Raw genomic sequence first — 26,697 nt, 5'->3', positions numbered from 1 at the left:
TTAGATCCTTATGACTTATTTATTTTATAACTGGAAGTTTGTACCTCTTGATCTCCTTCACCTATTTCACCCCCTTCACCCTGGCCCTCTGGCATCAGTCTGTTTTCTATATCTGAGTTTTTTTGTTTTCATTTGTTTTATTTTTTGGATTCCACATATAAGTGAAATTATGCAGTATTTTTCTTTCGTTGTCTGACTTATTTCACTTAGCATAATACCCTCAAGTTCCATGCATGCTGTCACAAATGGCAAAATTTCATTTTTTATGGTTGAGTAGTATTCCTGTGTGTGTGTGTGTGTGTGTGTGTATCTTTATCCATTCTTCCATTAATATAGTAGGTTAGCTATTGTAAATGAAGCTGCCCTGAACCTACAGATGCATATATCTTGTGAATTAGAGTTTTTGTTTTCTTTGGATAAATATCTAGAAGTGGAATTGCTGGATAATATGTATATAGTAGTTCTATTAATTTTTTAAGGAACCTCCATACTGTTTTACATGGTGGCTGTACTAACAGTGCACAAGGGTTTCATTGTCTCCACATCCTTGCTAACACTTATCTTTTCTTGTCCTTTTTGATGATAGGCATTCTAACAGGTGTAAGATAATATCTCATCATGGTTTTGACTTACATTGCTCTGATGATGAGTGATGTTGAGCATTTTCATATACCTGTTGGCCATCTGTATGTCTTCTTTGGAAAAATGTCTGTTCAAGTCCTCTGCCCATTTTTTTAATTAGATTGTTATTTTGATATTGAGTTGTATGAGTTTTTAAATATATTTTAGATGCTAACCCCTTATTGGATATATCATTTGCAAATATCTTCTCCCATTCGGTAGATTGCTTTTTTTATTGTGTTGATGGTTTCCTTTGCTGTGCAGATGCCTTTTACTTTGATGTAGTCCCATTTGTTTAATTTTGTTTTTGTGACCATTGCCTTTGGAGTCTCATTAAAAATAAAAATATCACCAAGATCGATGTCAAGGAGCTTACTGCCTCTTTTTATTTCTAGGAGTTTCATGGTTTCTGGCCTTTCATTGAAGTCTTTAAATTTTGAATTAATTTTGTGTTTTATTCTTTTGTATTTAGCTTTCTAATTTCTCAACACTATTTATTAAATGACTGTCCTTTCCCCATTGTATATTCATGCCCACTTTGTTGTGAACTAATCGACCATATATGCGTGGGCTTATTTCTGGGCTTTTTATTCTTGCTTCATTGATTGATGTTCCTGTTTTTATGCCAATACCATAAAGTTTTGAGTACTATACCTTTGTAGTACAGTTTGAAATTAGGGAGCATGATGCCTCCACCTTTGTTCGTTCTTTTTTATTATTATGTTCAATTAGCCAACATATAGTACATCATTAGTTTTTGATGTAGTGTTCAACAATTCATTAGTTGCATATAACACCCAGTGCTTTCAATAAATGGTGCTGGGAAAATTGGACAGCCACATGCAGAAGAATGAAACCAGACCATTCTCTTACACCATACACAAAGATAAATACAAAATGGATGGAAAACCCAAATGTGAAACAGGAATCCATCAAAATCCTAGAGGAGAACATAGGCAGTAACCTCTTTGACATCAGCCACAGCAACTTCTTTCAAGACGCGTCTCCAAAGGCAAGGGAAACAAAAGCAAAAATGAACTTTTGGAACTTCATCAAGGTACAAAGCTTCTCCACAGCAAAGGAAACAGTCAGCAGAACTAAGAGACAGCCAACAGAATGGGAGAAGATATTTGCAAATGACATAACAAATAAAGGGCTGGTATCCAAGATCTATAAAGAACTCAAACTCAACACACAAAAAAACAAATAATCCAGTCAAGAAATGGGTAGATGACATGAACAGTCACTTCTCCAAAGAAGACAAAGAAATGGCTAACAAACACATGAAAAAATGTTCAACATCAGTAGCCATCAGGGAAATACAAATCAAAACCACAATGAGATACCACCTTACACCAGTTAGAATGGCAAAAATTAACAAGGCAGGAAAGAACAAATGTTGGCGAGGATGTGGAGAAAGGGAAGGCTTTCTCTTTGTTAAGATTGCCTTGGCTATTCAGAATCTTTTGTGGTTCCATATATATATATATATATATTTGCTATTGTTATCTTTTGTGGTTCCATATATATATATATATTTGCTATTGCTATCAGTTTCTCCCTTAGGTCTGTTAATATTTGCTTTATATATTTAGTTGCTCCTATGTGGGGTACATAAATATATACAAGTGCTATATCTTCCTGCTGGGATGACCCCGTTATCATTATGTAATTCTTATCTTTGTCTTTTATTATAGTCTTTGTATTAGAAGCCTATTTTGTCTGATATAACCATAGCTACCCCAGCTTTCTATTGGTTTCCATTTGCATGAAACATCTTTTTCCATCCCTTCACTTTCAGTCTGTATGTGTCATTATATCTGACATGAGTCTCTTATAGGCAGCATATGGATGGGTCTTGTTTATTTAACCATTCAGCTGGTCTGTGTTTTTTGATTGGAGAATTTAAATTTACATTTAAATTATTCACATTTAATTATTGATAAGTGTGTACTTCTTGCCAGTTTGTCAACATTCTCTAGTTGTTTTGTAGTTCCTCTCTGTTACTATCTTCCCTTGGTTTCTTCCCTTTTGGTTTGGTGACTTTCTATAGTGTGATGCTTAGAGTCCTTTCTCATTATCTTTTGTGTATCTACCTAGTGCCTTTTGCTTTGTGGTTTCCATGTTGCTCACATAGAATAGCTATATATATATAATAGTTCATTTTAAGTTGATAGCAAGTTAAGTTTGAATACATTCTAAAACTCCACACTTTTACTTTCTACTTTCCCTTTACATGTTTCTGATGTCACATTTCACTCACATCTTTTTATTTTGTGTATCTCTTATTATAGTTATTTTTATTACTTTTGCCTTTTAACCTTCATACACATAAGTGATTATTCCTCTACGTTTACTACATATTTATCCTTATTAGGGAGATTTTTACTTTCATATGTTTTCTTCTTACTAATTAGTGTCCTTTCTTTTTAGCTTAAATGAATCCCTATAATATTTCTTGTTGGCCCAGTTTATTTTATTTTTTAAAAAGATTTTATTTATGGGGCACCTGGGTGGCTCAGTCATTAAGCATCTGCCTTCGGCTCAGGTCATGATCTCAGCATCCTGGGATTGAGCTCCACATCGGGCTCCCTGCTCAGCAGGAAGCCTGCTTCTCCTTCTTCCATTCCTGCTTGTGTTCCCACTCTTGCTGTCTCTCTCTGTCAAATAAATAGATAAAACCTTTTAAAAAAATATTTATTTGAGAAAGAGAGATAGTGAGAAAGAGAGAGCACGAGCAGGGGAGGGAGAGGGAGAAGCAGGCTACCTGCTGAGCAGGGAACCTGATGCCGGGCTCGATTCCAGGACCCTGGGATCATGACCTGAGCCGAAGGCAGAAGCTTAGCCAACTGAGCTATCCAGGTGCCCCCTGTTGGCCCAGTTTAGTAGTGATGAACTCCTTTAGTTTTTGTTTGTCTGGAAAGCTCTCTCTCTTTTCCTCAATTCTGAATAACCTTGGCAGGTAGTGTATTCTTGGTGGAAGTTTTTTGCATTCAGCACTTTGAATATATCATGCCACTCCCTTCTGGCCTGCAAAGTTTCTGCTGAGAAATATACTGGTAGTCTAATGGAGTTTCCCTCATATGTAACAAGTTGTTTTTCCTCTTGCTGCTTTTAACATTCTCTCTTATCTTTAAAACTTGACATTTAATTATGTTTTTTGGTGTGGATCTCTTTGGGTTTGTATTGTTTGGAACTTTCTGGGCTTCCTTTATCTGGATGTCTGTTTCCTTCCCCAAGTTAGGGGATTTTTCAGCATTATTTCTTCAAATAAGTTTTCTTCCCCCCCTTCTCCTTCTGGTACCTCTGTAATGAGAATGTTATTCTGTTTTATGTTGAACTATAGGTCCCTTAACCCATGTTCACTTCTTAGAACTCTTTTTGTTTTTGCAGCTCTGTTGAGGGAGTTACACTGTCTTGTCTTCCAGATCATTGATTCCTTCTGCTTTGTCTAGTCTGCTATTGAATCTCTCTAGTATATTTTTCAGTTCAGTTTTTGCATTCTTTAGCTCTGTGACTTCTGTTTGGTACTTTCTCATACTTTCCATCTCTTTGTTGAAGTTCTTGTCATGTTCATCCATTCTTCTCCTGAGTTTGATGAGCATCTTTATGAACATTATTTTGAACTCTTTATCAAGTAAATTACTTATCTCTATTTCATTACAGTTTATTTCTGTAGTTTTATCTTGCTCTTTCATTTGGAATGTATTCCTCTGTCTCCTCATTTTGCTTGACTCTCTTTATTTGTTTCTATGGGTAAGGTGAAATAGCTATCTCTCCCAGTCTTAAAGGAGTGGCCTTGTGTAGGAGGTGAAACTTCTTGTTTAACCTTGCCCTACCTCTTGGTTGTCTCTCAAACTTTTGTGAATGTCTAAGCAGCCTGATTTATTCTTGATAGATACCTATCAAGATATCTATCAAGAATAAATTGTTGAGGGAGAGCCAAGTCCTCTGAGTGTTCCAGAGGGAGGGATCCCAATCAGCCCCTAGTTTCAGGCTGACTGGAACCTAGACTCTCCGGTAGCATGCTTAAATTACACAAATATATACAGTCCTATGGGATAGCAGTTATAAACTCTGCTGACCTTCAGACCAGGTGATCTGGAGGTGTCTCCTTGGAGACAGTTGCACAAACGAGGGCTCCAGGCAAGTGTATGAGCTCCTTTCTGGGAGGTACTGGCAAGTTGTAGCAAGGCCAAGGGAGAATACAAAGATGGCACTTCCTGGCCTATGTTTCCTGAGAGTACTTCTGTAGCCTCTAGATGTGTGGTCATCTTGAAGCCTGCCCCTTAGGCTGAAGCTCCAGGACAAGTAAATAGGCCTTTTTCACAGGAAGACTGGGAGTGTATTTTGGCCTTCTGTCTGTGCAGTACTCTGGAGGTGGTAGCCTGCCAAGAACTGTCTCTCCAATTGTTTCAAACCCATGGGGCCCAGAAATGCAATCCTTTCTGGCCACCAGAGCCAGGCACATAAAGGTTGTCCTTCTGTGGGCTATGCACACCCACTGGCTTTACTGGGGCTGTGGGGGAAGCATGGATGTGGGGTGCTTGTCACAGGGACCGGGTCCACCCACAGCACTAGCTGGTTAGTGGAAGAGTGTAAAAATTGCAGTGCAAGCACCAGTGTTGGCAAGATTGAGGTCCACCAGTGCCTGTGTTCCTGAGAGAGTCCTAATAGGCTCCTGCTCCTCTGGAAGACACTGTAAGATTAGTAAATGAATCTCCTTCGCATTTGGTCTAGGTGCTTTTCCAACTGCTCCTTTTGTGCTGGGTCCTAGGGCAAGCAAGTCTGTGCATAAGCCCTTTAAAAGCAGTGTCATTTCCCTACAGCCCTATGGTTCTCCTGGATATAAGCCCCACTGATTTTCAAAGACAGATGTTTTGGGAGCTCATTTTTCTCTTGCAGTTCCCAAGAGTTAAGATGCCTAATGTGGGGCACAAACACTTGCTTCTCAGGGAGAAACTTTATATTTGTAACATCTCTCCTGGTCTCCTGGTTGTGGGTCACAACACAGATGCAGAGAGATGGTAAGATTTTTGGTGAGACCACATCTCTGCCTCTCCTATCTCGATGAGGCCCTCTTATCTTTTGTTCTGGAGGAGGTGTTCAGCTAGTTTTCAGGTCTTTTTCAGAGGGAGTTATGTCATATGTAGCTATAGGTTTGTAGTGTCTATGGGAGGAAGTAAATTGAGGGTCTTCCTATGCCATCATCTTGAGCTGCCTCCCTCTGAGTCTTTCTTGCACCAGGCTACAATTCTTTGTTCCTTCAGCCATTCCCCATGTGTTTGGTTAAAATAATTAAGAACATGTATTACTGAAGAGAATATTTTAGGATTATGAGGCTCTTTGTGATAAATAAGGACCTCTCCTATGTATTATATTCTGGTTACTGGTTTTGCCTGATTCTACAGGAGCGAAGTATTTTCTGCAATTTAGGAGGCAGAGAGTGAGGTGGTTGAGAACCTTGGATTCTGGAGTTAGACAGTCCAGTTTTGTCAAGTACTACCTCTATGACCTCAGTGAGGTCACTACACCTCTCTAACCCTAGGTTCCATGTCTGTAAAATAAGGAACTTAAAAATTCCTACCTGATATTATTATTCTGAGAATTAATGAGGCAATGCATTTGAAGAACCTAATATAGTTATGGATTCATACTAGGTACTCAGGAAAAGTGCTTGCTATTTTAATTATATCAATGACTTTAAATATGCATTTTTCTATTATAGAAAGCATTTTACTTTGGAGTTGGATACACATGTGTTAGGACCTCAGTTTCCTGACTTGTAGCTTGTTGACCTTGAGTAAGTTATTTGAGTTGTAAAGTGAGTGTTATAACTACATTGTTAGGCTGTTAGGTGATAAAAAGTACTTTTCATGGTTTTTGGTATCTAATAGGTACTCCATAGAAGACAGAGCATCATTGTATTTGATTATGAGTCAGTGAATCTGAGTATAGTTTGCCTAATGTTGATGCTACAAATAATCACTCTCAGTAGGTTTTGGTAAATAAAACAGACGTATGATCATTCTGCCTCAATATGAAGCTATAAAAATCAATAGAAAGAGCATCAAAGTGAATCACTGCCACCAAAGAATGGAATCTATTTTTTTATGAGTTGGGGAAAATACAGATTGCTTGTGTGAGACAAAATTATATAACTTTTTGAATTTGATTACACAAAACCTTGACAAATGATTTAAGATAACTCCATCTAAATTAGAGGAGGCTTATTTTTCTTGATAAGTGTATTCAAGTCAATTTAACTCAACAGGCACTTTGGAAGACCAAAAAGCCATGGGAGACACGAAGATCAGTAATGCACAGCTTAGACAAGTCACGAGCTCTTGCTTAACATGGCATTTCTGCCACAGCTCCTAACTGGCTTCTCAGCTTTCACTCTGCTGCCCTTCAATATATTCTCCAGATAGCATGGTGGATCTTCTTAAAATGTGATACAGATCAAACTACTACTCTGCTTATAGCCTAATATGCTTCCAGCTGGGTTTCTGTTCTGATTTGTTGTAGCCTATGCCTTACTTATTAAATATTTTTTGAGTATCATCTCTTGTCAGGACTTAGTTTAACATCCATAGTCAAACTGGGAAATGGCTACAACTTGATATCTTGTGAGGATTACTTTCTAGACAGTGAAATTTGTCTGAAAATGAGAGATGATATTGCCATCTGACTACATGTTCTCTACTTTCACATACAGCAGTTTTCCTATAAAAGTAAAGGTAATACATTTGGAAGAAGTAGGGCTCATACTTTCAAGGGTCAAGTCTGGCATTCCCATGCTCATATGTGAGAGTTTCAATTGCAGCCAGATAGCACTTTCATTCCTTCTGGAGCTTTGTGTGGAGTGGGAGTGGGTGAGAGCAGGGTTGACAGGAAACAAGAGTCGGCAGGTGAGCATGGCCCAATTCCCTTCTCACTGCAGATTCCTATGTCCAATGCCACCAGATGCCAAAGGGACAGATACTGATAAATTTTTATTTGTTGGGTGCTAGGTAGTATTAATACATTTGTGTTATATTCAGTACAGATATTCTCTCTGTTGATGATCTCATGAATATATATCATATTGCTACTCTTAAAAACCTTGGGAATTTTGCATATTAAAATTTCAGTCATGGATGTTCACATATCTAGTTGCAGATGAACAAATAATTTGTTCATGTGTATCCCCCAAAAGTACCCTAGGAGAACAGGTTGCTCTTTGAGGGTAGTCATGATTATTCCTCAGTGATTCTGAATTGATGTGATGAATAGTCCTGTTACAAAGGTGTGCTGATTAGTATGATTTTTTTATTTACCATTCTTTGTTTTTTTGCCATTTTCACTTTATTGGTCCTGAGCTGAGCACTTGTGCCATATTTAGATGTCATTATAGATTATGTAAATTCTGAGTTAGAGAAAAATCTTAGTACTTATTGAATCCTACTCTAGGTGCTTCAGGATTCTCCATTATAGTGTCCTGCCCTATGGTTGTCCTGGATTTATGTGACTATTGGAGAAAAGGTACTCTTTATTTCAAAAGTTAGATCATTCTATTTTCAAACAAAAAAAAATTCTATTTTTCAAACAAAAAAAAGATTAAAAAAATCATAACATTAATTATATGGGTCTTCAATTAATTTCCCAGGATGAAAATGGACTGTCTGCATGACTTCATGTCTCTTGGGAGTTACAAATTCAAACATCTTCACTGCTATGCAATGATTATACTTGAGTAAAGCAAACTGGGTCTAAAGCAATATGGAGGAGTGAGGACTGTGGCAAATCTCTTTAATTCTATGTAACTAAACAAAATATATGTGCTATAATATCCCATTCCCATTAGTTTATCACTTCTGACCCTAACTCAATGTTTTTATTAGAATATTTATTCTTTACCTTGTCTAATTATATTTTATTAATAACTTGGTGATGGCAATGCATCGAGGAATGCTTTTTCTTCACAGAATAAAATGATTCCACTTTTAGAATTTTCCACGTGATGATCTCATATACTCTTTTCTTTACTGTTTAGTTGTAACTAAGGAGGAGAAATGAATCTCTTAGGAACAGTCCCAGATTCCCTCCAGAAAACTTGTGGTGGGAAGAGTGTTGTTGAAAAGTTACAAGCTTTAACAAGCTTGACTTTTAGACTGTTGCAAGCATGGGATCCCATCCCAATGTAACCTATTTGTACCTTGCAATCAGATAGAAGTAGGTCAGTCAACTTTTAATGATGTCCTCTGAGATGTAGTTTCCTGCTCAGGTGTAAATATGAGACTGTGTTTTATATTCCTGTGGGAAGAGATTACCAGGGTGTGAGATAACAAGTAAAAAAGAAACAATGTCTTCCTAGGTCGATTGGCCTCTTTGGAACCCTCATGTTTAAATAATTAGAGGTCATATAGTGCTGGAAATTGTCCTTTGTGTATTTGCTAGAGAGATAGATAGGAAGGTCTTCTAGCAGTTAAAACATTGAAATACATGATGGGGTGATGAGAAGTGTATGAAATTTGCAGTCTGTTTAGTTGTGCTCCAGTCCCCACTGTGCCACTACCTACCTGTAGGACCTAGGGCAATTTGTATAATTTTTTTTTGGACTACACATTATTTTATAAGATATGTATATTTTCAGGTTTTTATGAAGATTAAATATATATGCAACATAAATGATATTTAAGGTATTCTTGTTCCTGAGCTACAGTAAACATTAGTCACTGAAGTGGTTGCTTCATTTTTAAATAATCTGCAACAGGAAAGAGGGCTCTTCCTTCCTTTTCCCAGTTTTCTAGAAACCTCATGGAAGTTGTCCAGGGATAGTTACAAGAATTTCCTATCTTGGCTCAGTAAAAGTATCACACTTTCATCTTTGTTTAGGGTCCTACTGATCCTATCACAAATTTGGATGTACCACTGGTGACTCTCCAGTCTGCCCTACAGAAACCATTCCTGAACCAAGTGGGTCATAGTCCCTCTTCTCTGCATTAATATCTCTAATATTGCCAATGTCTGAATTTCCATTTTCTTTTCTTAGAGTTGCGACAGTCCCTTTTAAACTTATTGAGACTCTCCCTTTTGTGCTCTGTGACACTACATAGCCATGCCTCTCTTTCTACCTCTTGGGCAGCTTACTTGCCCTCCTTTCAGTAGTTTTACTTCTTTCTTCCCTAAAATTTGGGATATAGTTAGTAATGACTGCCCTGATTTTTCTCATATTGTAAAGACATTACCTGTAATATTTGTGTCAAGAGTCACACCATCTACAGCAGCAAACACGATCATTGGTGTTTAAATTTGCTTTATATCCTGGCTAGATGCCATCAGTCTGGTGATCCATAATCACCACAAGCAAACCTGGTTATAGTCGAACTCTCCCTATTCCTCTGGCTCCTTGGTTTTTCAAACTGAGACCCTTTCTCTAGAGTCAGGTAAGTGCTGCAAAATTTGGGTGAATAAGCTGATACATTTAATTTTTACAACAAATGAGAAAACTGAGGTTCAGAGAAGTTAAACTACTTGCATAGCTAATAGATTAATTAAGTAGATGTGGAGGTGAGATTCAAAGCTAAATAGTTTACATATTCAGTATTCTCTCCATTAATGTTTTCTGCCTCCCTTGATAAACAAAAAATTCTTGTGCCCTAAAAATTCATCTTCCCTAAAGTGCATCAGACTAAAAACTCATGACCCTACGTTTATTCAGCAGTTTTCTGCTTGGTTGAAACACTTGGTTCCTGGTGATATCATCTATTACCTTAAGTATAGGAATCAATGAGTTTCTAAGGAGGAGGATGCAATACTGGGCTCAAGACAAAGTCAAAGTATTATGCACTCTTATTCATGGCCTTTCCCGAAATCATTGAAGACTTGATCATCATGGGCCCCTGAATTCACCTGTATATACTGTTAACAGCTTTAGAGAAATTCCAAGGATAAATCCAATTAGGATATCTTAACTTTTTTGCCCTCTAATATCTTTGGATTAACTTTCCTGATTCAGATGCAACTGGACTTCAAAATATCTCCCTTCTGACCAGTAGGCAGTAAAGGAAATAGATGTTTTTATAGTCAAGACTGGTTTGAAAACTAGCTTTCCCACTTAGAATCTGTGTGATCTTAACTTCTATGTGTCTTAGTCTATTCATCTATAAATTAAGAGCAAGAAGATATACTTTCCATGATTATTGTGAAGATTTAGTAAGAAATAATAACATGTGAATATATAGCACAATGGCTTGCACATTGGCTTTGCATTCAAATTACTTAGATAGCTCTGTATCCTTATCTTCCTTTTCTTTTTGTTTCCTTCTTTCTCTAGCCACGTTTCCTATCAGAATTTAAGTAAAGCATTTCCCTCAAAAAACTTTATTCTACATTTGATAAATTTTATTTTATTATTATTTTAGCATTTGTTTAAATTTATTTCTTCTTTTTAAAAATCTTAATCCCAATACAGTTAACATACAATGTTATATTAGATTCAGGTGTACAATATAGTGATTCAGCACATCCATGCATTACCTAGTGCTCATCACAAGTGAAGTCCTTAGTCCCAATCACCTATTTAACCCATTCCCCAACCAGTCTCCCCTCTGGTAACTATTGGTTTGTTCTGTATACTCAAGAGTCTGTTTCTTGGTTTGCCTCTCTCTCTCTTTTTTCCCCTCTTTGCTCATTTTTTTTTGTTTCTTAAATTCCACATCTGAGTGAAAGCATATGTTTTTTTCTTTCTCTGACTGACTTATTTCACTTAGCATTATACTCTCTAGCTCTATCCATGTCATTGCAAATGACAAGATTTCATTGGTGAGAAAAAAAGAAAAGAGTTATACTCACATTTCTTTTTCTCAAAGTCCTAAGTTTATCCTTTCTCACAAGTATCTTAGTGTTGGTGAACCACTCAAGGTTCTCCTTTCACAGAGTATATGACTATTGCTATGTTATTTTAGAGTATACTAAAGAGACTTTCATAATCTACATTTTTAGAAAGAAGAAACCAACTGTAGAAGAAAGACAAATGTCTTGCCCAGTACCTTCTTATTTATTTGTGTATGGAAGTCATAGTCTGACCAAATATATTGTTTATGCTCTATCTGATTCACTACATTTCTCAAGCAGTGAATTGCCTATTTTACTGCCTTTAAAGATACCTCAAGGCAGACTAAGCACTTGATATGAAGATTCATTTTCCAGAAGTAAAAGCTGAGTGACAGAATCAAACCTCTGAGGAGGTGGCACTGGTAGGCTACTGATTCTGGGTTATAGAGAAAAATTAAAAACTGAAACCAATAGTGGAAGCAGCTAAGGAGCTGCCATTGTCATGGTGAAGACCCATAGCTGGAGTGATGCTGACAGGAACAAGCAACAAGTAGGGACGCTCAAAGCCCTTGTCATCAGCCAGCCTTCCATTCTCCAGTAACTCTTTGGGAAGAATTTAACAGAAGCTAGCTAGCAAAGGAGAAATTGGTTTTCAGTAACCCAATCCTAACACAAAATGGAGCATAGAAAATGGATTTGAAGTTGAGAGACTGTAGTTTAATAGCATTAAAATTACTCCATAAAAAATAAGGATGAAAACCTTGCTCCTGCTCAAAGCTTTCTGACCTATTGAAGTTCACTCAACACTAGTTCTAATAAAACAATCAATGTTTATTGGATGTTTAGGATGTTCCAGGCACTATTTAGTACTGTGCATGAATTAATCTTATGAAGTAACTTTAATTACCCATTCACAAGAAAGGAAGATATTATGGGCTTACTCTTAGAATTTAGTAGTTATAGTCTTACTTTAGACTTGTGTTCCATTTCAAATCCCACAGACTCTTCAAAGGGCTAGATAAAAGGAATGCTTTCTTCTATTGATACAGGTGACTCAGTTGCTTCCATGGAAATGGGGCTTCTGTCCTCACATTGGCACTGCTCCATATGGCTATACTCTTTAATCATTAGAGATCATCTCGGTTTTGGCCCATTTTTGTCTTATTGCCAACACCAAAACCCTATAGCTCTTTAGTTTATTGAGTGATTTGACTCTTTTTCTTTTGTTACTTCTTATCCTTTTATTGCAATTACCAGTTCTGTCTAGTTCTCTTACTGCTTAAGAGCTATGTGATCCAATGCAGAGTAGGAAAGTAGTTCCCATTACCACCTGGTCTCTTGTCAAAGTCCAAGAGGAACTGGGCTACCATGTCACCTTCATTTTATTATGTTAAAACTTAGGATGCATTACCAGGGGACTCTTTTAGTTACCTTAGTCTCATTATATACCAAATCCAGATAAGTTATGGTAGCTAGTTAACAAAACCTCTTCCTCTACATCATAATACACATCACGTAGAAACTAAAAGGTATTATTTTAACTATTAGGGGAGTTCATATTTCAAAGCCAGTATATTTTGAAAATATTACATTGAATCAGCTTTCTTTTTGAATAAGCTTTGTTACCTCAGATATGATAGACATACATTCCTACTCTTTAACAAGACACAGTTCATTTATTTATTAAAATAAATATTTATATTTATCAAGCATTATGTGCCAGGATCTATTCTGGGTCTGTGGGATGCAGCAGGGTAATAAACAGACAAGTTCTTATTCTCATAGAGCTTATAGGGTGGACACAAACAGTAAAGAAGTGAATAAATTAAAATGAATATATAATATGCCATGTTCCAATTAATATTCTTTTTGCATAATTAATTAAAATGTACTTATTTTAGGTTACAGAGTATTTTTTTTAAAGATTTTATTTATTTATTTAATTGACAGAGAGAGACACAGCGAGAGAGGGAACACAAGCAGGGGGAGTGGGTGAGGGAGAAGCAGGCTTCCCGCCGAGCTGGGAGTCTGATGTGGGGCTCGATCCCAAGACCCTGGGATCATGACCTGAGCCAAAGGCAGACGCTTAACGACTGAGCCACCCAGGTGCCCCCAAGTTACAGAGTATTTTTAATACACTTTTTTTTTTACTGAGCATTTACTTCTTCCTTATTATATATTTCCATTTCATTATTATTATGTTTTTTTTATAAGTTTTTATTTTAATTCCAGTTAGTTAACATACAGTGTTATATTAGTTTCAGGTGTTTTTAGTACACATTTTGCCTGTATTACTTTCTAAAGGTTTAAGAGTGACTATATTTTGCTGGGGCTTCTTAAGAGTTTTTCAACATTTTGAATTTCCATAATAGTATTTTTTAAAACCACAAGCATGTTTTATTTCTGTAGTTAAAACAAAAAGCTGATAGTAACAACAGCCACCAAAATATTTCTGTCAGATGATACTGAATTCCATGTGGTTAATTGGTTTTCACGTGGTAATTTTCTCTTTTCAAATTTTGTGTCTGCAGCAGCTTTGGATACTCAGTCACATAGTGTAAATCAGTAATCAGGTTCCATCAGAGTTTCTTCTACCCAGCATGTTCTTCACAGCAGCCTTTACATCCTTGTTCCTCAGACTATAGATGAGAGGATTGAGCATGGGAGTCATTACTCCATAGAAGAGAGAGATGAGGGCTTCAATGATGTCTTGATTATCGGCACCAACAGAGCTTTTAGATTTGGGCTTTGCATACATGAAGAAGATGGTTCCATAGAATATAATCACTACTGTTAGGTGGGCTGAGCAAGTGGAGAAGGCCTTACATTTTCCTTCAGTGGAAGGGATCCTCAGAACAGTGGTGACAATAAAAATGTAAGAGATAGAAATTACTAGCAGTGGAATAACCAGAACAATCAGATTTGACCCTGCCATGCTGATCACATTGATTGAAATATCAGCACAGGCTAGTTTTAGGATAGCCAGAATTTCACAGACAAAATGGTTAATGACATTATTAGCACAGAATGGTAACTGCATTGCGAGAGATGTCTGCACCACTGAGTCAACAAGCCCAATGACCCAGGACCCAGCTGCCATGGGCACGTAGGTATTTTTGCTCATGATGACAGGATATCTCAGTGGGTAGCAGATGGCTACATAGCGATCAAGTGCCATCATGCCTAGAAGCACACACTCTGTGGCCCCCATGGCAAAGGAGAGAAACATTTGAACCATGCACCCAGAGAAGGAAACCTTTTTCCTTACTGTCAGAAAGTTGTCAAGAATTAGTGGGACAGAGGAGCTTGTGTAACAAATGTCCAGGAAGGAAAGATTACAGAGGAAGAAATACATGGGGGTGTGCAAGTGAGAATCAAAGATGATTACTGAGATAAGGACTCCGTTTCCCAGAAGGATCATCTGGTACATCCACAAAACTAGCACAAAGAAAACTGTCCGGACCTTTGGGTGGGCAGAAAGCCCAACAAAGACAAATTCTGTCAACGTGGAATCATTGGTCCTTTCCATATTACATATACCCTTTCTTGAACAGCACTCTATGGATGGTAGAACAGAAATTTATTAATACAGTATCTGCAAGAGCTACCTCTTTTAAGAATCATATTCTCTGTTACTGCAGTTCTATATTTGGATGTATAACTCTGGGGCAGATTTCTCACTGTAAGCCCAGGCCACTAGAGCAGGAATCCTAACCTGATTTTTCTCAGGGTTAAGAGAGAGTACATTTGATTATAGGACATTTGGATCTGAAACCAGGTTATTTCCATTCCTACTAATTCTGCCTCTTAACATATTGACTGCAGATCAGTGGTCTATAGTCTGGATGCAACAGAGAGATGTGTTTTGTTTGACAGTATTCTGCACTGTGTTTTAAATTTGAATTAGAGGTCAACATTTTACAAGCAGGAGATATGGTATACAAATCTATATTTTCAGCTTGTCTTCAAATAAATTATAATATTTAAAATCATTAGACCTATTTCCATCATGGAGCTCCGTTACAACTTGCCCATTGGATTTGAAGCATGTTCTCCATTCCACGAGATTACCCTCCTCTCTCTCTTATCTGCTTGTCACTGGAGGTGAATATTAGTTGCCAATTAAGATGTTATTCTCAGTTGATTTCACTCATTTATAATACCTGATGGGATTGTATATGTATTTGAATTTTTGGCCCATGGTTGCAGGGCCAACTTATGCACTAGGCACAGTAGGCCTACCATACTGTTAGAAGCCTATGAAAATGTTTTTATTTCTTTTAAAATCTGAATAACACAATAAACTTTTGACCTTTAGTATATAATACTAGTATATTTATCTTTATATCAAAGCAGATTTAAAATATAACTTTTAATATTATTTCATGGAAGAAAGGACCCATGAAGGCAGAAGTGTTCAGGGCCCATCAAAATTACAATGCAGTCCTGTTTAATCCAATCTCTTTTTAGAGCTCCTTTTGGTCTGCTGGTAACATATCTGCACATAGCCTCATTGAGGACAGTGGCCTCACTGAAGAAGAGAGGGACACATCTTTATATTACTCCAGTAACTACCTCAATACAGTGCTGAAATATGTGTCCACGTAACTGTTTTTTATGTGTTCAAATAAATGTTTTTTAATAGAAATAAATTAAAAGTACTTAAAAAGCCAATTTTATCACAGAGACACATAATGTTATGTATTGTAGGCTCCACTTGTTTATTTTCCCCTCATATAAGGACTATCACTTAGGGATCAACTGTAATAATAGTGCTTTCATTCAAAATGTACACATTTAACTAAGCCAGTGATATGTAGTCATTACATTTTAGCAAACCAAATTTATACAGAAGCATAGTATGTAAAACAAAGAAGGAATTTTCTCTGATTGAAGTTACACTGGTTTGCCAGAGAAGACAAAGTACTATTCTTTTCATACCCTATTTACTCTTTCTCCCTCAATTTGGTTTAAGAGGATTCCAAGGGGCATAGTTTGAAAACCACCAATGTAATGAGTTAGAAGTAATATTAATAATCTGCATTTTAATAGTTTTATTAGAAATGATAATACTAAAATAGTAATTTATGTATTGATTACTCAATGCCAAATACATATCTAAATTCTTTTGTTCATAACAATCCAAGGAAGCAGGGATTATTATTGTATGATATATAGATTATCCTTCCTTAAACATTTGGTAAACATCATAAATAAATCATGATATAAATGGACTAAAGACAATTAAAAGTAACTATTTCAAGAGGTGCAGGAAATAAATTTGATGGAGGTCAATTCATTATTTTCATATCAACTATTTGAAGTTTCACAAACATGAGATAACTTCTTAATCTTGAAAGAAAACTATGTGCCATAAACCTATGCAAATTATTATTCACTAATAATTGAGACAGTTTATACATTCTCATTATCTGTGATGAGATACAGATGCCCACTCTTATATAGACTTGGTAGTTCTGGTCAAAATCGTAAGACAAGAAAATGACAGAAGTTTGCAACAAAAAGATACTAAAAAATTTATAAGAACTAATGACAAAGATTAGACTTCTGGTAGTAAGATCAATGGAAAAATCAGTAGTCCTCTCTATAGAATAATAAATGATTAACAAACATAGTAGAAATGAATGCAATAAAATTAACAAAAAATATAAAGCATCTGAGTTTTAACCTAGTAAAGTATGCACAAGACCTTTACAGAAATGGATAAAGAAGATGTGGTCCATATATACAATGGAATATTACTCAGCCATCAGAAAGGATGAATAACCAAATTTTACATCAACATGGTTGGGACTGGAGGAGATTATGCTAAGTGAAATAAGTCAAGCAGAGAAAGTCAATTATCATATGGTTTCACTTATTTGTGGAACATAAGGAATAGCATGGAGGACATTAGGAGAAGGAAGGGAAAAATGAAGGGGGGGAAATCGGAGGGAGAGATGAACCATGAGAGACTATGGAGTCTGAGAAATAAACAGGGTTTTAGAGGGGAGGGGGTTGGGGGGATGGGTCAGCCTGGTGGTGGGTATTAAGGAGGGCATGTACTGCATGGAGCACTGGGTGTTATACAAAAACAATGGATTGTGGATAACCATATCAAAAACTAATGATGTATTGTATGGTGACTAACATAATGTAATAAAATAAAATAAATTAAAAAAAAGAAATCATTTAAAAATTATAATAAATAGCATAGCAGAATATAAGTAACTGAAAAAGTATAGCATGTTAATATATGGGATAAAAATATAAGGCTGCCATTTTCTCCCAAATTAGTCTATACATTTAATTAAATGTATTCAAAAGTTTAGTTGAAATTTCTTGAGGAATATGAGTATTCATCCTAAATTTTATGTGGGAGAATAAAAGTATACAACTTGGACAGTTAATTTTATAAAGGAAAAATAAGGGGAGCATCCATATTTGAAAGACACTGCAAAGCTAGAGTAATAAAAATATTATGATAATAGCTCAAGGACATTTAAATAGGCCGTTGGAAAAGAGATCTCAAATATAGACACGTGTATACAGGAATTTGATAAATCATAATATTGTCACCCCAAAGCAATGAGGAAGTGCAGCTTAGTAGATCATGTTAGGAAAATGTCTTTTTGGATGGACAAAAGGTAAAATTAGATCCTTGTGATCCCATTTACAATTGCACCCAAAACCATAAGATACCTAGGCATAAATCTAACCAAAGAGGCAAAGGATTTGTACTCAGAAAACTATAAAATACTCATGAAAGAAATTGAGGAAGACACAAAGAAATGGAAAAATGGTCCATGCTCATGGATTGGAAGAATAAATATTGTGAAGATGTCAATGCTACCTAGAGCATTCTACACATTCAGTGCAATCCCCATCAAAATATCATCCACTTTTTTCAAAGAAATGGAACAAATCATCCTAAAATTTGTATGGAACCAGAAAAGACCCCACATAGCCAGAGGAATGTTGAAAAAGAAAAGCAAAGCTGGCAGCATCACAATTCTGGACTTCAAGCTCTATTACAAAGCTGTCATCATCAAGACAGTATGGTACTGGCACAAAAACAGACACATACATCAATGGAACAGAGTAGAGTGCCCAGAAATGGACCCTCATGAAAGAAATTAGTTGACCAACTAATCTTTGACAAAGCAGGAAAGAATGTGCAATGGAAAAAAGACAGTCTCTTCAACAAATGGTGTTGGGAAAATTGGATAGCCACATGCAGAAGAATGAAACTGGACCATTTCCTTACACCACACACAAAAATAGACTCCAAATGGTTGAAAGACCTCAGTGTGAGACAGGAGTCCATCAAAATCCTAAAGGAGAACACAGGCAGCAACCTCTTCGACCTCAGCGGCAGCAACTTCTTCCTAGAAACATCGCCAAAGGCAAGGGAAGCAAGGGCAAAAATGAACTATTGGGACTTCATCAAGATAAAAAGCTTTTGCAAAGCAAAGGAAACAGTCAACAAAACCAAAAGACAACCGACAGAATGGGAGAAGATATTTGCAAATGACATATCAGATAAAGGGCTAGTATCCAAAATCTATAAAGAACTCATCAAACTCAACACCCAAAGAACAAAGAATCCAATCAAGAAATGGGCAGAAGACATGAACAGACATTTTTCCAAAGAAGACATCCAAATGGCCAACAGACACATGAAAAAGTGCTCAACATCACTTGGCACCAGGGAAATCCAAATCAAAACCTCAATGAGATACCACCTCACACCAGTCAGAATGGCTAAAATTAACAAGTCAGGAAATGACAGATGTTGGCAGGGATGCAGAGAAAGGGGAACCCTCCTACACTGTCTGTGGGAATGCAAGCTGGTGCAGCCACTCTGGAAAACAGTATGGAGGTTCTTCAAAAAGTTGAAAATAGAGCTACCATATGATCCAGCAATTGCACTACTGGGTATTTACCCCAAAGATACAAAAGTAGGGATCCGAAAGGGTACGTGCACCCCGATGTTTATAGCAGCAATGTCCACAATACCCAAACTGTGGAAAGAGCCAAGATGTCCATCGACAGATGAATAGATAAAGAAGATGTGGTGTATATATACAATGGAATATTATGCAGCCATCAAAAGGAATGAACTCTTGCCATTTGCAGCGATGTGGATGGAACTGGAGGGTATTATGCTGAGCGAAATAAGTCAATCAGAGAAAGACATGTATCATATGACCTCACTGATATGAGGAATTCTTAATGTCAGGAAACAAACTGCGGGTTGCTGGAGTGGTGGGATGGGAGGGATGGGGTGACTGGGTGATAGACATTGGGGAGGGTATGTGCTATGGTGAGCGCTGTGAATTGTGCAAGACTGTTGAATCTCAGATCTGTACCTCTGAAACAAATAATGCAATATATGTTAAGGAAAAAAAAAAGAAGAAGAAGATAGCAGGAGGAGAAGAATGAAGGGGGGAAATTGGAGGGGTAGACGAATCATGAGAAATGATAGACTCTGAAAAACAAACTGAGGGTTCTAGAGGGGAGCGGGGTGGGAGGATGGGTTAGCCTAGTGATGGGTATTGAGGAGGGCATGTTCTGCATGGAGCACTGGGTGTTATGCACAAACAATGATTCATGGAACACTTCATCTAAAACTAATGATGTAATGTATGGGGATTAACATAACAATAAAAAAATTTTTTTAAAAATTAGATCCTTGTATTACCATACATAAAAGTGGAAACCAGATGAATTAACAATTTAAAGGTGAAAAAAGAAATTGCAAAATTAATAAAAGACAATATAGGAAATCTTTGTGAACTTATGGTGGAGGAAAAATCTTTTAAAACAAAATCCAAATGGCATAAACTATGAAGCAAAACTTGGGTTTAATTCATTGAGGGGCATCAGAGATAAAATTAACGGACTATAGAAGAGAGTTACAATATCTAAAACTGACAAGTAACCCTCTTGATAGAATATACAAATGAAACAAAGAAAAACCACAAAAACCAAAAACTCTTTTGCTAACCCAAAAGGTAAAGCTTTAAACCAATAGATAACTGGTCAAATGATATGAATTAGTGATTCATGGAAGGGATTTCCTAAATGGCTGATGAATATATGGAGAGATTCTCACACTTCAAAAATCAGAAAAATGCTCATGAAAACAGCCATGGAAAAGTAGATGATACTAAAAGTTGGCAAGCATATGGGGAAGTAGATTCTGTTGGGAGAGTACACTAGAAAACTCTCCGGTTGTATTAAAATTGTGTAGGACCCAATGATTCTAGTCCTGGGAATATGTCCCATGAAAGTTCTTGCACAGGACTATAAGGAGATAAGCATGAGGATGCTCATCATTGCATTGTGACAAAGGAGGTTGGAGAAACCTGGATGCCCATCATCAGAGTAATGGTTCTATCACATGTAAGCATGCATTATGGAACGCTTTGCAGAAATGAGAAGCAAATGAACTAGATTCCATACAGCAACATAAATAGATCCCTGAAGAGGTGTTAAAAAGTAAGCAATAGGGGCGCCTGGGTGGCACAGTCTGTTAAGCATCTGACTCTTGGTTTCGGCTCAGGTCATGATCCTCAGGGTCATGAGATCAAGCCTCGAGTTGGGCTCTGTGCTCAGCACAGAGTCTGCTTGGGTTTCTCTCTCCCTCTCTCTCAGCCCCCCCCTCAAATAAATAAATAAATCTTTAAGAAAAGTAAGTAATATTGTGATTTATGGCACCATAAAATTTACATATAAATTTAAAATACATATTTTACAAGGTACATGCATTTTAGGGACAAATCAAACACGTAAGTGTTTTGCGGAATCAGTGATTATGGGAGAATATAGGAGGCTTTGTAAAGACTGAGGAAAATAATGTACAGAAGAAAATAATGTAAAATACAGAGGAATATGATTAACTAAAGCCTAAGTTTAAAGGGAACAAATAAAAACACATATAAAAATCCTAGAGAGCAATATAGGGTATATCCCAATGTAGGAGCTCTGATAAGAAAGTGTAGTTTTAATATAGGGGACTATCATAAATGTAAAAATAAAGGAAAATTGGCTTTGACTCCATAAAAACAACACACAATGGATTGGAGGAAAAAAGGCACTTAAAGGAAAAAAAATGGGTTAAAGTTTAGTTAGATCAAAAATTTTACAAAATAAAGTTTTAAATCTAGCTAAAGAAAAGTCAGGCATAAAATGGTTGGTCAGTAATGGAGAATGAAAAGAAGTCCCCAGAGTCAGTGAGAGGCAGTACTCATCCAACAGATTCCAAGTCTTGTGGTCCCATTGGAAGGTGTCCTTAATGTAGAGATAGATGAATCTGGAATTCCTATTAGCCTGACTCTACTAAGTATACTATTCACATAAATAACTCCCTTGATTTGGTTCAGTGTATCCCTTCTGATGAGAATGAGAAGCTGGGCATCCAGGTCACTTGTGTTGAAAGAGAGAATGGACTGAGCAGAGGAGTTAAGTGGCTTACTCTCCATCAGCCATTCTTTCTCATTGTAAAGCACAGTACTCTGCTTCATAATAGGATCTGTGAGTGAGTGTGAATCAACCCCTGTGAATGAGATCCAGCCTCTTGTTTTAACCAATCAATTTTGAGTCTATGGGGCAAAAGAACAGAATGTGGACCTTGATAAAACCACACCATATCACATCACACCACACCACAGCACATCACCACAGTAGTGAGGTCTGTTGGTAGGAAACCATCAGCTTCCCTTGGGGGAAGCCTCAATCATTATACATGTTTTATTCAAACGACAAAAGAAAGTACAAACAGACTTCAAAGAAGAGGAGATCATCTGAGAAAGAGCCAGGATAAGATTTTATATCTTGTCAGTTGAATTTGGCCTTGATGAGCTGAGGGGGAAAAGTCTTAGGTAACAGGATGAGGCAAAATGTGTCAGTTGGGCTTCTAGGCAAGAAAACAGTGTATAGGGGTGCAGTAGTCAGAAAGAGATGAAAAAAAAGATTTGCCATTTTTTGATATTAAATGTAGCATTAAGCAATTAAAATTTATTCTCCAGGCACTTGGGAACCTTTGGAATCTTGTCCAGGGGATATTAAGGATGAAAACACAGAAAAAATATTTAACATAGAGGCATTCTTCAGGCTCATGTACTTTTCTAACTAATATGGAACTGTGACCTGTATGCTTGGTAGGTCTGTAATCATTGTTTTTCAGAGCAATCATTGATTGGCTCCTCCTCCAGCTTGTAGTGTACCTGGCTCAAAATTAATCTTCTTTTGGAATTAGAAACATAATAGTTCATTTTAGGTCAAATTGGTCTCATAAAGTTTTATTTCCCTTAGGAAAGACACAGTCCTCCCATTTCCTCTGGGTTCTTTGCATGGTCTGTAATAGTCTGAAAATTAAAGTGTACCTAGCTTCACTTTGAGGTGAGACCAATACTCCGTTGGGTCTTTCACAGCTAGGTCTTAACAGATTGCTTTAGTTATTAAACTAACCAAAGTAATAAGAACTGGCTCATTCTGCCTGGGTTTTTTAGTTTTCTTTTTCATTTCTGAGTATGAAGGGCACTTCAATAGATATCCAGAGGAAAAGTAAAACATCCCAGTTAACAAATTAAAAGATTGATTCCCTGGGGGTCATAGGAACCCAACCCTTCTGCTATTCATGCTTTTTTTTTTTTTTTTTTAAGAGCTTATCCTACCCTAGAAAATTTTCCACCCCTAGAAAATTTCTCTTCCAGAAGTGTTTATTAAGGTATTGCTCACTGGGTGAAAAATGACACATTCATTTTGTCTTCACTTTACCCTTAGTTGTCCTGGGATGTGTTGGACATTGTAAGCAATGGTAGTCAAATGTACATGAGCTGAAAGAAATCTTGGCTGCATCTCTTATGGGCTCTGTGACATTATGCTAATATTCTAGCTTCCCTCAGCAACTGTGTGCTCACTTATATACTGGGGCAGCATGTTCTGAGTTTAACTGTAATCACATATGCTAAGTTTATGGTATAGAGTAGGAACTTAACACATTTGAATCTTCCTTGGATCATAATTAGTTGCAATTAAGAGAGAGTGAGACTCAAAATTGCATTCTGAGGACATCAATTCACATGCTAGGTAGGTGAGGGCTACACTACTTTTCAGATTGTAGGTTTCTTTGTGAAGTTACCAATAGTTTCTTCATACATTTAATGAAAGAATCCAATGATATGATACAGTGAAAGCACTTTACAAGCTGAATGTAATATCCAAATGCTCATTCACTAATTCATTCAACACATATTTAGCAGTAGCCTTGTGTGTGGTAGGCATTGTAACTAGGGTTGGTGGTGACAGCATAGTGGTGAGCAAATGAAGTCAATATAACATCTGTTTTTCTCAAGACTAAAGGATAGGTCTTTATAAAAATATTTCAGTATTTGTTAAGCAGCTTAATTTTTTCCTTTATGATTTTATAATTTTGAGGCTTGAAAGGAAATGTCCTATACTACTGCCTTTTCATTTTAGAAACAAGGAAAGCAATGCTGAGAGAAGGTACATGACTTAATTAGTGTTCTATACCTAATTAAAATTGGTAGGAAGCAAACACTGTCTGGCTATAAAGCTCACATTCTGAAACACTGTATTATTTCAGACAGGGAAATGTGTTCTATGTTAATTTTATTGGTTTTAGTGATAATTGCAGAGAGGCTAACTTAAGTAAACTTGGAATCCAAGCAGAATGACAGACACATCGAGAATATGACAACTGCAGGTTTGATCCACAAGCTGAATTTCTGCAACAAATTAAAGAACTTCGCACAGTGTAGGAATGGAGGGAATAGATGGTCAGATTTTTTTTCTGGGACATTACTGTTAGCCAAGATTAATCCAAGTCAGTAGTAATCAAAACAAGACAGAGTTAAGGGGCCTGTGGTGGAGTTTTGCTCCCACACAATTTATTCTCATCAAAGCTCACTCTGGAACTCAGGGGCATTAGGATAAAGACGTACTGATTACAGTGATCCTGATCCAAGGAGCTTTCAGAAAGGGTTAATGGAAGAGATGGTGTATATTTATTTATATTTACAGAGTTAGATATAGTAATTATATTTTTTGTCTTAATTACTTTGAATTCAACAATTATTTTGAAATACGGGTGATAGGATATCTCAACTATTTAAACTTTTTAAAAAAACATGGTGGTCATAGTAACTATGGAAGTTGGTCAAATAATTGCATTGCCATTCCACACGTTTGGGACAGAGAATTAATTTTTTAAGCAGATTATAGATCCAATAATAATGTTCAAATTTCTTGGCTGCAATGCACCTGTTCTGCAATGCTGTCTTTAAGAACACCAAATGGAGGAATCTAATGTTCTCATTCTATCTGCTGTGGGAAGGGAAGGAAAGGCAGAATAAATGTTTTTGAAGAGGCAGGTGTGGCAAAAGAACACTGAATTTTATTTTAAAGTGCTTAGATTTGAAACCCAAAGATTCATAACCTCCTTTTTTCCTACTTTAAATAAGGCCAATTCCTACCTAAGAGCTTTGTTGTGAAAATTACTCAGCAATGGTCTAAAATTTAGTGCAAAGCCTTATGACACTAAATGATGAAAGCTTGACAGATGGAAAAATTAGATATATCCAGTTAAAGCATATAAAATTGATATCTTACTCATAATTTGAGAAAAAAATATTTACAAGAAAAGAAGATGAAATATAATGTCATTTATGTACCTTTGAGCTTGAGGAATGGTTTCCTTTCCTTGATTTGAGTTCAGTCTTCTTACTTAACAGTTGCTTTGCTTTATAGCCTCAGGTAGTGCTCTCTACTTTTTTTGTTTATGTAATAATTTTCAGGATAAAGTGAGGGGATATTAGCAAGATTTGGATAACAAGCAGCACGCTTGTAATTATTTTCTTCAAGTTTCAATTTATTAGTAGTTTATTCCTTTGATAAAACTGATAGGTGAGTCTATTTAAAATATCCTCACTCTCAGGTCCAGTTTCTAGTTCAATATCAGAAAAAAATATGTAAGATGATCTATAGATTCTGAAGGCCTTTGTGGTTATCTAAGTGTGTCTCTATATTTTGAGCTCTGGAAATATCCTCCAAAAGACCAGTCATTATCCCAGTAAATCAATTTAAATTCTTTTTGGGGCAAGCCATGGAAGAATCCAGTATTTGCAACAAACTAATATTAGGAATGTAAACATGGAGAATTAAAAACTTTCCAAAACTCCAGGGAAATTGTAGTTGGATCCAATTATATAATATAATTGGTCTGTTTTTGTTGTCATGCAACTCAAATAAGAAATGTATATCACCATCTACATTTCCACAGTATTTGACGATTTTAAGACTCAAACAGAAAAATAGTCCTTAATAAGTATTGTTTTTTCTTTTCTGATGTTATCTAAAAACTTTCCATGATTAATATTATAAAATGCCTTCATTTGTATAGTATTTTCAAATATCTAATGTGCTTTCCAGCATATTACCATGAATTAGAATGTTGCATCCCCACTCTGCAATGAGTGCAGGAAATTTAGGTTAGAAGAATGTAAACAATTTAAACTGATAGTTAAATGTCAATAAAATATTAAAAATGAGCAATAACCTCTCTAGATTCAAGTTAGATTGAAGCATGTGGAACAGAATGTGACTTTTTATTAAAAACAATTCCTCTTTGACTTTAATAACTAAAGTTTGCATTTTAACTCGATTTTTGTCCCGGAAATGAATCTTCCTTTCTCAATATTTTTCTGTGAAAGCTTTTTTTTTTTTTAAAGATTTTATTTATTTATTTATTTATTTGACAGAGAGAGACACAGCGAGAGAGAGAGCACAAGCAGGGGGAGTGGGAGAGGGAGAAGCAGGCTTCCCGTCGAGCAGGGAGCCCGATGCGGGGCTCGATCCCAGGACCCTGGGATCATGACCTGAGCTGAAGGCAGACGCTTAACGACTGAGCCACCCAGGCGCCCCTCTGTGAAAGCTTTTTTAGACAAGCCTATTTTTTCAAGCTGGTAATTTCACCATAACCTTCTACATATTTCTTCTTTAGTTCACTCTAAATGCTGTAAATTATGCTGTTCAGGCATCTGACATTTACTGCCAGATAATAATACCAACTGAGTGGGGGGAGGAGCATTTCCCCTGCACTTTACATGTATTTAACTTATCTAATCCTTATTATAATCTTATGAGATACATACTATTATTTTAATTTTAAAGATTGAGTAACTGAGGAACAAGAAGATATTATTCATTGCCCATGATATGTGTATGCAAGTT

General features: G+C 36.4%; 1 protein-coding gene across 2 annotated transcripts; it reads right to left on the bottom strand.

The window, feature by feature from the left end:
• Positions 1-7,182: 7,182 nt before the first annotated feature.
• Positions 7,183-14,971, bottom strand: LOC123849409 (olfactory receptor 13C8). Of its 2 annotated transcripts, XM_045882000.1 has the most exons (2): positions 14,040-14,968; positions 7,183-7,198 (listed from the first exon to the last, which is right to left on the bottom strand). In XM_045882000.1, exons 1-2 carry the CDS (start codon positions 14,966-14,968, stop codon positions 7,183-7,185), a joined length of 945 nt encoding a protein of 314 aa, XP_045737956.1. The 2 variants fall into 2 exon arrangements, with proteins under 2 accessions (XP_045737956.1, XP_045737957.1); XM_045882001.1 differs by lacking the exon at positions 7,183-7,198 and having other exon boundaries at positions 14,009-14,971.
• Positions 14,972-26,697: the final 11,726 nt, after the last annotated feature.

The sequence above is a fragment of the Mirounga angustirostris genome, unplaced genomic scaffold (assembly GCF_029215605.1).
Source record: "Mirounga angustirostris isolate CCGP_5_RB_7025 unplaced genomic scaffold, mMirAng1.0.hap1 SCAF_15, whole genome shotgun sequence".
In the NCBI taxonomy this organism is placed as follows: Eukaryota; Metazoa; Chordata; class Mammalia; order Carnivora; family Phocidae; genus Mirounga; species Mirounga angustirostris.
This window is presented reverse-complemented; position numbering and strand designations above follow the sequence as displayed.

Coding starts and splice junctions, on each gene's coding strand:
- LOC123849409 (XM_045882001.1), bottom strand. CDS start 14,968: ATGGAAAGGACCAATGATTCCACGTTGACAGAATTTGTCTTTGTTGGG.